The sequence below is a fragment of the Pelodiscus sinensis genome, chromosome 3 (assembly GCF_049634645.1).
Source record: "Pelodiscus sinensis isolate JC-2024 chromosome 3, ASM4963464v1, whole genome shotgun sequence".
Lineage (NCBI taxonomy): Eukaryota > Metazoa > Chordata > Testudines > Trionychidae > Pelodiscus > Pelodiscus sinensis.
In genome coordinates this window covers 55,272,549-55,285,863 of record NC_134713.1, presented here as the reverse complement: position 1 = coordinate 55,285,863, position 13,315 = coordinate 55,272,549, and the positions used below count along the sequence as shown (strand labels likewise).

The window sequence follows — 13,315 nt, the reverse complement described above, 5'->3', positions numbered from 1 at the left end:
GTAATTGAATAGTTGTGTAACTGCATGAAATCGTATTGGTTACACTAGCCAGCCCCTCTCCTGGGGAGACTGGGTGGCAGCAGCCTCTGTCTATGGGGGTCAGAGCTCTGTCCACCACAGGCAGAGGCTGCTTTGTGGCAGAATCTCGCACCCCCTCTCACCCTTCCCCTGCAGCATCCTCTGTAGGAGGCAGCAAGTGGGGGGCAGGCAGGTCCCTGGAGCCGGCATGTGCGGAAAGCCAAAAGCTGGTTCCCCATGCATATGCGCTCCAGCCTACCCCCTTCACTCTCCACACTGCTACCTCTCTATCAGATACAGAAGCAGCAAGGGAAGAGGCGTGTGCATAGTTGATAAAATTAACCAATAAGCCTTGGCTAAACATGGACTACATGTTGACATCCCTAATAATCACACAAAAAGGACATGAACATATTAAAATCTGTAACAATATTTACTTAACATTTAGTATTTATATCTAAATAAATATTACCAGAGTTTCCATTTATTCGCTTTAAATACTAAAGAACACTTTGGAGTAAGAGTGTTTTAATGTGTTTAATATTTGTCCAAGAAACAAGCAGACAGGAGAAAGTAAGTAAATGTTTATGCATTTCAGAAATACCTTCTGCATCACATATTAGGTACTCAGACTGCGAAAGAACATAGCAACAAAGGATATTAAAAAACAATCATATCATATTTTGTTTTCAAATGACTGTTATATGAAAGCTCATATTCTAAATGAAATTTTTTAGTATATGGGGCTTTTAATAGATAAATGTCTTGAGGTAAAATGAAATAGATTTAAACAAAATATTAAATACAGGGGGTGAAATCCTGGTTCCATTGAAGTCAATGGAATTTTTACTGTTTACATCAGTGGAGATGGATTTCACCTAAGAAATTCACAGGAATTTATTAGGTAGGAATAGAAAGTGAAGCCCCATCTTGCATCAAGAACCATATGGGCAGACTTCCATACTTATTTACAGTTCCATTATTTCAAAAGGTCTCCAAGCATGTAAATCCGAAGAATTAAAATCTTGATTCTAAAACTGTGGATTTATGAATGGGCGACCAAAGTATTTTATGTAACATTTTACAAAATTATGCCAAGTAATTTAATTTTTATTTTAATACAATTACCAATGTTTTATTTTATCCAGATTATTTCCATTATTAATATATTGATTATCATAGGCCCTTTGGCATTCTAACATATAAAAGCACTTTTATGAAAAATGTTGTCTCATCGTGAAAAACAGCAAAACATCTTGGGTGCACTAATTTATTTTTGTTTGGAAAAATATTGCACTGTGGTTTATGAGGCCCCTCCTTCTGCAACAATCTTCCTGGGAACATAACATGCTGAATTGAAGGAGACGTCTTTGTTATGTCATCCCAGTAAAAAGAATTTAAAATCCCAAACACACCACCAATTAGCATTTCTTTTAAAAATACTTTTCAATTACAGAGATTAGTTTTAAGAAATGAACTCCCTAAATATTGAAACGCTGAAAGTAAATTAAAATTGAAAATCTAGTCTGGGGGTTAGCAGGTCAAAAGTATTTGATAATCCAGTGAGGGGGAGATATACGTTCTGGAAAGTGCATGTTAGCAATACCAGATGCTGAATTTATGGTATGTTCCTAAGAGGGGATGACTCACTTTCAGAGTGTCTGGAAATATCAGTGCACGGCTTCTAGATTTCTTCCTTTCCCTAAACATTTTATTAAAGTTAAGTTACAATAAAGTGTTAATGTACTACATGGCACATTAATTAATCAGGATCAGGTTAATATTCAGAGACCCTGGCTAAGGATTCTGGTTTGCCAGCTGGGAAGCCCTCTACCTCCAAGTACGGTAGAAAGAGTGACCAAATTTCTAAATGCCTCTTTCTTTCTTTCTTTCTTTCTTTCTTTCTTTCTTTCTTTCTTTCTTTCTTTCTTTCTTTCTTTCTTTCTTTCTTTCTTTCTTTCTTTCTTTCTTTCTTTCTTTCTTTCTTTCTTTCTAAACTCTGGGTTTATTGATATCAACAGGACTGCTGCAGAATTAAATATAGCAATCCTTGGCCCATGAAACACAAGCTATTTGTGGAAAAGGTTATCTCATCCACAGACCTGTCCTTTAAAATTTGAATTTGAATTTTAATTGCACTTGGCCTCATTTTCAGGTGTTTAGGAAAAATTAAATGGTACAGAAGTGAATGTAAACAAATACAATGGTTCAAATAGTACAGAGATGTACTTCAGTTAAAATGGGCTACTGTATATAGAGTGTATTTCAAAGCAAAATTTGTCCCTTTTATTGTTCAGTCACACACCTTGACTTCTTTATGTTAAATTAATCTCTATATAGAAGGCCAGCACAAGTCGTATGCACCACTTACGTACCACATCCCCCTCAAAGTAGGGCTTAAGGGGAACAGAAATGGTACATACGCCTTATGTTGGGTTCTGTGTTGGACTAACACTCATCCTTTGCTAGTATGTTGTATTCCTTTTGCCAACTATTCATCTTGTTTCTTTCTCTGTGGTTTTTAGATTCTAAGCCCTTTGGACAGGGATTGTGCTTTTGTGTAAGACTGCAGGGTGGACTGGCACGGGAGCCTGACACTGAATGTGGTGGGTCTCTGGATATTTCTGCAATATAAATAACACAATAAATCTGTAAGAAATGGAAACAACTTCTGTTTTCTTGGGCCTCTTTCATCAAATGGCTATTAGCCAAAATGCTCAGAGAGGCAATCCCATGCTCTGGGTGTCCAGATTCTAGCAAGGAATGATAGGGGTTGGATCACTTGAAAATTGCCCTTTGAAGCATCTGGAATTGGCCACTACTAGAATATAGGCTAGTAGGCTAGAAGGGTCGTAAGCCTGAGCTAGCATGTTGTCTTTCTTGACAATTGTGTTTAATATTTTCAAGTAGTGCACAACACTTATAGCCATTTTAAAGTAGAATAGTTTCCTTTCTCTTCCTTTAGCTCAGGGGTTGGCAACCCACAGCACACATGGCACACATACCTCAGCCACACACACAGCTGTAGGCTGGAGCCAGGTTTGGCTTCCTGCATAGAGGTGGGGTGAAGGAAGATGCGGGGGTAGGATGGGAGGGGGCAGGGGTTGTACTGAGGGGCAAGGTGCGATGCAGGAGATCAGGCTGGGAAGCATTATGAGGCTGAGGGGAGGGAGGCTGGAGCAGAGGGAAGATGGTAGGAGGATACAATTTTACTTTGCAGAAGCTACACTTTCCTTTACTCCCCATTCTTTGCCTCCCTCCCCAACTAGCTATTTGGCTGCATTCTCACCCTCTCACCTTTTCTTCATTACTCTCCCAACTTCCTCCTGCCCCCAAACTCCCTCTTGTGTCCCCACTCCACACCCTCTCCTGCCACCAAACTCCCTTCCAGACCCTGCCCTCCTCACTCCATTCTGCACCCCACCTCCCACCCAGATCCTGCATCCCTATCCCACTTGCTGGCAGACCTGTCCTGCATATTGAACCCCTCATTTTTGTCCCCACCCCAGAGACTAAGGGGTCCACAAAATCCACTAACTCTGGAACCCCAGAAAAGCAAATCTGGCCTATGGAAAGCCCTGAACCTAAGTCCTCCCTGTCCCTTCCCTTCCCTTCACCACGTGGGGGCTGCAGCACCCGAAGAGTGAAGTGTCTCAGTTAGGGGCCACATCAAGTGAGGGTTAGGGATTTGGGGAGGAGTTTCTTTGCTTTCACTTGTGTGGTCCCCAACTGATTTTTCTGTGGGTCAGTGACCCTTGATCAAAAATACCCTGACCCACCCCTGCCATAAATAAAGAAAACATTGAAATCTTTTGTGTTGGACAGCATATTTACTTTATTTAAAATGAAGTTTGATAAACTAACGTGATTAACTAACGCTTAATCTGTTTAATAATTGAAATTAAACCATTCTCCCCTAGCTGCAGCACTAGCAAAATAGCTTGGGTGTAATTATGTAATTAACGGCGAGTTTCCATGAGAATTGGTGATCTAAAGAAAGGTTTGCATTGAGCCAGGTGGTCCATGGGTATGTGGTAGAGAGAGCCCCTCCAGGAGAGCAGCATGGCCCAGAGCATGTTAATTCTTGGCAGGCCACTTTAGCAAGGTTTCAGGTGTAGCCTGCCTCCTAACACAAGTCTGTGTTGAAATCCACCGCTAGGTTGCGCTGTTGGACAATAAATGATAGGGCTAATTTCCCCCTCCTGCTCTCATTCCTTTGTGGGGAAAATACGTATAGAGGGAGGGGCAAACCTTCAGTCCTCGAGCGAGCGAGCGAGAGAAATACAGTCAGTCCCTAGTTGAGTATGGTCCATGGCCACAGCAGGGCTGGGACTGTGGCGCTCCTGTTCCTAACTGGGGCGGAAAGGCAGGTAGCTGGGAATGGACCAGCCAGGTGTCCTGTCTCGACCGCCCAGTGCCAGGGCTACCCCCGCGGCTGCGGAGCGATGTGGGGGAGCGGGTGCAGGCTGGGAGAGACCCAGGAGGCGAGCCAAGCGAAGGCTGAGACACTTGGCTTTTTGGTGTGTGTGTCTAATTCGCACACACCGGCTGGGGAGATCTTGGCGCGCTGCCGCGATCAGGGGTCCCCGCTTTCCTCTAAAGCTGGGGGAGTCTCCCGTAACACACATTGGCGAGTTCCTGCGCTCGTGATGGCGACTGGCCTCCAAAGGCTCGCCCCTGAGAGGCTTTGTAGCCACGCCGAGCACTACCAAGCGTAGCCCAGCCAGCCACAACAACCCCCTGGCGCGGCTGGGAGCGCCCGGGCTCAGAACGCGGCTGTGCAGTGAGAGCCGCTCCGCCCCTGCGCTTTAGAGGCTGTAAAAGAGCCAAGACACGAAATCACCTTCGATTACGTGCCCCGCAGTTCTACCTTTCAAAGCGGGCGGGGGCAGGGCCCGGGGGGATCCCTAGTGTTTGGCCGGCTGCCTTGCACGGTTGAGCGCAGGTCTGAGTCAGGCTGCTTCTGGGGCGGAGCACGGCGGGAGCGCTGGGTCAGTGTCTGCAAATGCACATGGGGATGTGCAGGAGCGTGCCCGGGAGTCTGGCTTCGGCAGGAGCGTGTCTAGGGCTTGGGAGCGTCCAGGCTGGAACTAGCTGCGTGTGGCTGGGTGGCTCCCGGGGGTGTGAGAGCATCGGGGTCACACTGTTTTTGCTACGTTTTCTCTGCGTAGCGTTTGCCTGGTTAGCTCCGGGTATAGATGGGAGAGGTGTGTACTTGCATGGAAGAGAGAGAGAGAGTATTTCTATTGATCTTATCCTGCTACCAGCGGATCAAACTGAACACATCCGCATATTTTAATTACAATTATCCAGAGCCCGGTTTCGAACTATGTTTTGGTTTCTACACAAAGGAAGCAGTTCCGCAAAGCGCCCGATAACGAAATCATGTTTATTTCAGGGAGATTCAACGATAAAATTATCTGTCAATTGGCAGACACAGTTAGCGATGGGTTGGCCCCGGTCCAAATCTCTTGTCTCCTTCTGTCTGTCACCCCACTTCTAGGGATTCCCCTACATCGCCCCCCTCATGTGGGGCTAGCGGCAGATAGGTTGGCTAATAAGGGAAGGGGTCGAAAGAGGAGGGAGCAGATGGGTGGTGGTGGTGGGAAATAGGGAAATTGGATTGGAAAGATTATCCTTTCATTTAGGTTCAATTCGTTTTTTCCTCATTCTGTTCTTCCCCAACAATGCACCCTCCATGTCCCCTTTTCACCTAGTTAGATTCTGTCAGCTCCAGCCTCTGGTGCATTTTGCGCTCACAACAATAAATCTCTGCTGTACGGGTGACTATTCCAGCACACATGGTGGTAGCCAGACAGCTTCTTCAAAGGGTTTCACCTCCTCTTCCTTGGCACGCTTCGAGTTTGACTTTCCTTTGATCCGGCTGATAACTTAGAGCGCTCTCGCGACGCGCCCAGTTGCCTTTTGTCAAGCCCGAAGGGCATGTACTTTCATTGTGTTTGAAGGGCAGATAATTGCGACAACCCTCATTAGCGCGACGCATTGTACTCAACCCAATTTTTTCCCCTTCTGCAAATGCTTTCAATCTCTGACAGTATCTTTTAAAAAGGGGGAAAAGGACACACTTGAAATAGACAGACAGTTGGTTACTGGAAACCTTCTATCATATTTCAATCTGGCCCTCCTCCCTCCGGCCGCTCAGAAGCGGGGTCCCCCCCCCACCTAACACGGTTCCATTAAGGTTATTTGGGTTTTTTTTCTTTTTTGGTCCCTTCTCATTGTTCCCCAGTTTGAAAAATCGTCTTTGCCTCCGCCAGGGAAACCTGATCCGGCTGCAGCTTGGCTCCCAAGCGGAGGAGACAGAGATCCGTCTGGCCTTGGCACGCTGGCCCTTGCCCCTTCCCCCGCCAGGGCACTGCTGCGCGGCGCTCGCCCTGCTCATGCCTTAGGAATGTTGCGAAGTATGCGCAAGTTTCCAGCAGTAGCTCCCCTTTCTTGCTGGAGGAGAGAGGCGCGCATATATCATCCGGTGGCAGCAGTCCACCTTCCCTGCCGTTTCGTAACCGCTTACGAGAGTAAATTGCGAGTTGGGAACAGCCCTCTCTTAAGGAGCAGATTGGGGAGAGGTTCGTCCCACTCGGAGAAGGCAAGTCTTCCCTGGCGCACCCCTCACGTCGGGAGCTACAGCAAGCAGGCGTCTCCTCCGCTCTCGGTCATTGCCACTGCTTCTGCTCCTCCTCCTGCGCTCCGGCTACTTGCACAAGGTGCTCCGGAGCTCCTCTCTCTCCTCCTCCCTTCCTCCTTTCTCCAGGTCCTACCGCTGGGGCTGCAGGCGCCGCCGCAGGAGCTGGCCCCACCACCGACCTCGCTACCAGGCAGCGGCCACTAAAAGGTCTGTGCGCGCAGAGGAGAGGGAATCCCCTTCCCTCCTCTCTTCGGGTTCCTGTTGCCTTTCCGTGCCGTTCACACGCGCGCGCGTCGGATTGATGCACTGACAGCTAATGGCACAGGACCTAAGAGGGACTTAGAACGGGAGCTTTTGGTGTGTCTGTGTGGTGTGTGCGTGTTTTACAGCCTAGGAGTCGGGCTTAGAAATGAAATTGAAGTCAGAGGGACCGGGCGAGGAGGCGATCGATGACTGACGGACCGCGGAGCCTTCTCGCCTGTGGTTACCGGAGTTGCGAATGCCTCTGCAAGAGGAAACACCTATCACTGGTAGCGAATTGAAGCCGGTTCTGCGGCGGAGCTGCGGCTTCCTTTAGCCCGTGGGAAGCCGTGGCAAAATGTTCCTGGTTTTCCCGCACGGAACACACGATATTCGCTGTTTGGGTGAGCTGTACAGAACAGTGAAGATTTTGTAGCAAATCGCATTAAATGGTGCATTGGAGGTGCAGCGCTGAGATCTACGTACTTTAGCTAGACAGCTGCCCATTTAAAAAGATGTTGGACAGCCTCGCTGGTGGTTGCATCTAACACGAAACTAGCTTCTAATTGTAAAGCGGGTTGAAATCAGATCGGTTCAAGGTACTAAAAAGGCTGGTCTGGGTAGCTTTGATGACCGTATTAACGACCTGTTAGAGATGCTTTCATCTGGCGGAACTCGCGCTCTCCTTTCGCATGTGCGGCGCCTTATAAATAGCGTCTCCTTGTTTTCAGTCTTGAACGGTTTGAGAGCTATTTGTGTGTGAAAGTGACAAAAGGTGCTGGTTGCACTGGCTTGGAATGACTTGTTGCTAGTCTGAGAGGGGAGTTGGTCTAAGGTTGAGATCAGACTGATATCGGTGCGAGGCAGCTGTTGAAATTATGGTCAGAGATCAAAACTAAGCAAATTCGGTTCAGAGACGCTCTGCTTCTATTTCAGCACAGAAAGCGAGAGAAGCATTCCTCCGTCACGTAAAGGCGGGTCAAGGCTTTTATGTTTGAAAGCAGAAAGTTGAATGAAGTGTTACTAGGTAATCAAATAAAAGTTCTGGCAATAATAATAATAATTATTATTTTTTAGGGAAAAACCTAACAGGAATGCCAGTCTGGCAGCGGCAGCAAAGCACATGCTCTTAGAGATCTGGCTGAAATGGTTCGGTTTTTCTCCTGCTCAAAAGATGGCACTCTAAGCCCAGACAAAACTTCTCGGACAAAAGCCCTTTTAACGTTTACTTTAAAGGCTTTTAAGACCTTTACCAAATGCTCGTTAGCGGATGTGCTGCAAGAACTGTCCTTCCCCACGCCGCCCAGTGGAATGCTTTTGAAGTTATCAATGTACTTTAATCAGTCTTAGGTCAGTGCAGAGAACTCAGATTTTAGGCATGATTATGCCTAGTTCCACATATGGGAGTTGGATTCTAAACCTGGCTTTCGTTCTCTACTTTTTCCCAGTTCCAAGTAATTTTTTTGCCGTGTCAAGCAATTAAGAAAAGCAATTTAATGGGTGGCAACATGGAATACTTTTAAGTTCAGTGCCAGTAGCTGGGAAGGGTAGTGTTGAATCTTGCCAGCATCTTATACGAGCGAAATGTCTTGTCTTTGGTTCTCTAAGTAGCACAGAACTATTTTTCCTCCGAGCTCTTCCTATGGGCTATCAGCCTAATGATTTATGCTTTTTCTTCCTTTAATTTTGCTCCTGGCACCATTGCTTAATTGCTTATGGCTTTCTTTCTCATGTGAACTTAGTCTGGTTTCTGAAGCATTTGTTCGTAACAAACACACATAACCCCTCCATTTATATACATTTCTGTGTGGTGTGTAGTTCCCCGCAGGGAGAATAAGGGCCTAACATCTCAGTTAATATTCAACTCCTATTCACTCGTGTGTGTTTTTTTGGCTTTAGTAGTGACGGTTAGTTCTGGCCCTAAGCATGTAGCTCTGAGCAAACACGGTTATACATGTACAGCTGCTTGTAATTAAGGATGACTAAAATCTTTCTAATTCCCATATATGCGTCTATCTGCAGCAATGGCATGGCTCTTTTTCTTGTCTTCTCTCAAGCACATTGTAAAGCTATTTCCCTGCCGACTGTGTAAATGAATTATCAGATGTGAAAACATCAGGGTTTAGGCGGTCGTGTCGGGTTTCTCTTGTGTGTTACATACATTTCAGACCTCAAGACTTACATATTTGTAGGCAGAACAAAAAAGTTTCATTACAATTTCCAAACTATCTTGAGACCATTAAAATACTGTTAACTAAGTGCTTCAGCAGTTATGAAACAGGAGCCGAGTAAAATCTCCAGCTGAAAGAGACATTTAGTTGATTCGAGGGGGAAAAAAAGACTGAATTAACCATCATCACCCTAAAGGATGAAGTCACGGAGCTCAATCTGGGTTTTGCATATATAGGAGAAGGAATCTTTTCGCCACTTCTCCTGCTCAAATGAATTCGAATTTAATACCAAGACTGAGCGTTTGTCTGATTACCATGATTAGAAGGGCTCAGTAACAAAAGGCACATTATTGTGAGGCTAGACTCTCAAGCTAGTAATGCAAATATGTCAATTTTGGATGGCTTCCAAGTCTAGCGGCTGTAACCTGGTTCCGAGGGTGGGAGCTGGGGATAAGGAGGTTAGGGAACACATTGCTCTTTTTATGTTCCCACTTCCCCTAATCCGTGCTTCTCCTTTCTCTCTCTTTTTAATCACCACAGATCCATTCATGTTGTTGTGATCCCAAAGGGCAGAAATGAAGATCAGGCTGTCTTCAGCAATTGTTGCGCTATGCGCAGCTCTCCTCCTGTATTCGATAGAGGCGGAAGGTAAATCATTCCCTCCCAGGTTCCTTGCAGTGATGGTGCAGAATTAAAACAAACACCCCTTCCCTCCAAACTTTCTCGCTCTTCAGTCTCCGTGCAATTACTCCACTTACTCTCCTCTCTCTCCTTCAGAGAAACACCTCTTCTTCCTTGTCACTCTGGTCCAGCTCCTCTGTGTTTTGTTAGTTTCAGTTAGCAATCATCTCCCTTTCTCTGTCTCTCTCTCTGGTGTGCTGTCCACACTGACTGCCCTGCAGCCTTGGGAAAGCCAGGGCTAGGCTGGGAGTGCCGCTGTGCTCGCCCTGCCCCCCAGGCTGAGTGCACAAGGCTCAGGAAGAAGGCTCCTGTGCAAACACGAAAGCTCCGATTAAAGCGGAGGAGCCCCGGAGCGCTGGCACACGCCCTCCTGCCTGGTACTTACTCTGCTTTGTAAGTCAGAATTGTCTCAGAAGCTCTTGCCAATAAACGACTCCAACAGCGCGTGGCTCTCCGCGTCTGTGTGTCGCGAGCGCGAGCGGCTCTTCCCCACGAGCCACAAAGGAGCCCGGTCGGGGCTGGGAAGGGCATTCGCTGCCTGCTGTCTCCGGCAGCCCCCGAGGGAGGGGGAAGCCCAGCGTCCTCCGCTCCGAGCAGGGACACCTCCGTGCGCCGCTCCCCCCTCCACCGGGCGCGGCTTCCAGCCAGCTGCTGGGCTCAGCCGAACGCCTGGGGGCCCCGGACTCCTGCCTCCTCCAGCTGCTGCAAGGCTGCCCCCGGCACGCTCTGCACAGCCCGGGACACGCCCGAGACCCCTCGGGGACAACCCACGCGGCTCGCTGGGATTCCCGCTGCCCCCCGCGTTGGGCACGGAACCCGGGTCCCCGCGCAGGGCCCAAGAGGGGCAGCCGCCCGGGCCTAGCGGCAGGGCCCTGCTCTCCCGGTAGGGCGGCCACGTGCCGGGGGAAGGAGGCTATGGCGCCGTTTTTCCCACCCGGGGCTTGGGCCCTGGGCCACATCTCGCAGGCGAGGCCGGTCCCAAGCGGCCCAAGGCTTCTCCTGCTTCCAGCAGAAGGAATGAAGAAAGGAGGGGAGCCCCCACCTCAGCCTGGGCAGCGCTGCCCAATCAGTGCCGTTCAAAATGACCCTGTCACGCAGGGAGCATTAGCCTCGCTGCTGGCCAAAGTAGGAGGGGGACGGTCTTTATGTGCCTGGTGAGCTGGTGGTTGATTGTTAATTGTTCCGTGGAATGCTACCACCAAGGACAGCCGACTCAAACTAACTCCCCTGATCTGCCATACCTGGCGCTCAGGCCACAGACCCTATCTGGGTAAGAGTCTGAACCCAAACTATCCTCCAAACTTTTGGAAATGTTCAGATCCCAGGTATGGGGCTAGAGTTGCCAACTCTGACTGAAGCTATTGCAGCAGATTTCCCCCCCAAACATGACTTAATGTCATTTTCTTAAAAATATCCTTTTTAAATCTCCCAGATTGCTTTCAGTAGTCACTAGGAGATCAGTGCCAATTCCAAGAGATTACAGGCCAAGCCTGGAGGGTTGGCAGCTCTATACTGAGCTCAGGGCTGTTCCGAATCACAGCCATAGATCTAAACACAGGTTACAAAGCTCCTTTCTGTATCTGAACTCTGGGGCTTTGTCCCATTGCTAATAACAAAAAATAAATAATAAGCCCCCCCCCCCCCAGCCTGATTGAAACCCTAGTGTAATTTGCTCTCCAGTAGCAGCAGGGTCCATTTTGATCAATGTCATGGTCATTAGGTTTTAACACTCGAATTTCGCAATTTCAGATATTTAAATTTGAAATTTCACAATGTTGTAACTGTTGGAATCGTGACCCAACTGTGAATGCAGCAGCACAGAAGTAAGGGAGGTAGGCCTGTGGGGGCAGGCGGGGGGAGTGTGTGTTAAGTGCACCGGGTCCATTAAATCGCTGTCAGAGCGCTGCGCCGTGCACTCCGGGACAGTTTGGTCTACACTACAAGGTTTTGCGCAAGAAAATCTGCACTCAGTCGACAGAACAGAGGGCTTTTTGCACTGTAGGTATACCTCTTATGAGGCATAACTCCTTTCTGCACTATAGCTCTTGCGCAAAAAGGCATGTGTGGACACTCCGCAGGGGTTTCTTGCGCAAAAAGAGCCTCTCTGAAAAAGCACAGGTGCTCTGATGGCCATTCTGCGAATGGCCATCAGAACTTTCTTGCACAAGAGTGTCCATGCAGCGTGGACGCTCTCTTGTGCAAAAGCGCATTGCAAAAGTGATGCGCTTTGAGGTGTGGCCGTGCTTTTGTGCAAAAAATGTTTTCGCAATGACTCTTTCACAAAAAACTTCTTGTGCAAAAACTCTGCAGTGTAGACGTAGCCTTTGGGGGCTGGGCAGGATAGGGAGGGCATGTCACAGTCTGCGCAGCACTGAGGGCTAGCTGGCCCTTTCTGTCCTTTTCGCCTGAGACCCTGACCCCTCACCTTGCCTAGGGCCCCAGCAAAGTTGTTGGCTCCCCTAAAGGGAGGCATAGTATGGCATTGCTACCCTTACTTCTTTGCTGTTGCTGGTGGGTGCTGCCTTCAGAGCTGGGCACCTGGCTAGCAGCTGCCACTCTTTGGCCTCCCAACTCTGAAGGTAGTGTAGAAGTAAGTGTGGCAACACTTTAAGTCCACTACAGTAACCTTACAACATCCTTCACAACCGTTTTTTGAGTGTCAATCCCCAATTTGAGAAACGCTGGTCTCCCCCGTGAAATCTAGTCTTTTATGTACACTTATTTTATACTATACAGATTCCATGTGCAAATCCAGATTTCATAGTCTGTGACATGTTTTTCATGGCTGTGAATTTGGCTGGGCACTTGCTCTTGTTGTTCAGATAGGCACAAAGCAGACCAGCTTGCTGAAAAATATGACCATTTTACCAACATCTGGTTCCTCTGAAAATGAATGTGATCCTGGCTTCCACCCATACTATTGTTGGCTGAGGAACCAACAAAGGTAATTTAAAATTATTTCAGGTTTTGCATGTGGAGTGCAGGAGCACTGTGCAAGAGAAAGGAGAAAGAATATAGAACTGGTGTAGGGAGAAGACATATATATTTAAAACTTATATAGGATTTTACAAAAAGGCAAGATCTATCATCTTTACTTGTGTTGAATAGTGCCCTACTGCATAGATAGCTTTGTTGATTTCAGTGCTGTCACTTCTGGCATAAGATGCTATCTGTTACGAGTCAGTGTGTCTAAGTTGGCCCCTGACCAAATAAGTATAGGGATAACTATTGTGACTGACAGAGCGTTGCTGCTAAAAGTTACCAAATGTTCTATTTGTGTGTGTGTGTGTGTGTGTGTGTGTGTGTGTGTAGTTCAGAAGTATTTAGTTATAGAGAAACTAGATGCATGCTTTCATCAAAGTTGATATAATTCTAATTTCAAGCCCCATTAGGCAAAAAAGGACCTGGGGCCTTATCCTGTATGGTGCTGAGTGGCTCCTGGATGGAACAGAATGTCTCAATACAATTCATGAGGCACTCAACATTCTGCAAAGCCAAACTTTACTCTGTATTCAGAGATTTTTATTAAATAAGATGTAACTAAATATTAGTGGCACAC

The 13,315-nt window shown here is 47.4% G+C and overlaps 1 protein-coding gene across 1 annotated transcript in view; it reads left to right on the top strand.

The window, feature by feature from the left end:
- The first annotated feature begins 6,336 nt into the window (after positions 1-6,336).
- COL12A1 (collagen type XII alpha 1 chain) overlaps positions 6,337-13,315 on the top strand; it is a 153,126-nt gene continuing 146,147 nt past the window's right edge. The window contains 2 exon segments of the mRNA XM_014577982.3: positions 6,337-6,871; positions 9,616-9,723. Coding sequence (XP_014433468.2) covers positions 9,651-9,723 — 73 coding nt within the window. The 5' untranslated portion in view covers positions 6,337-6,871; positions 9,616-9,650.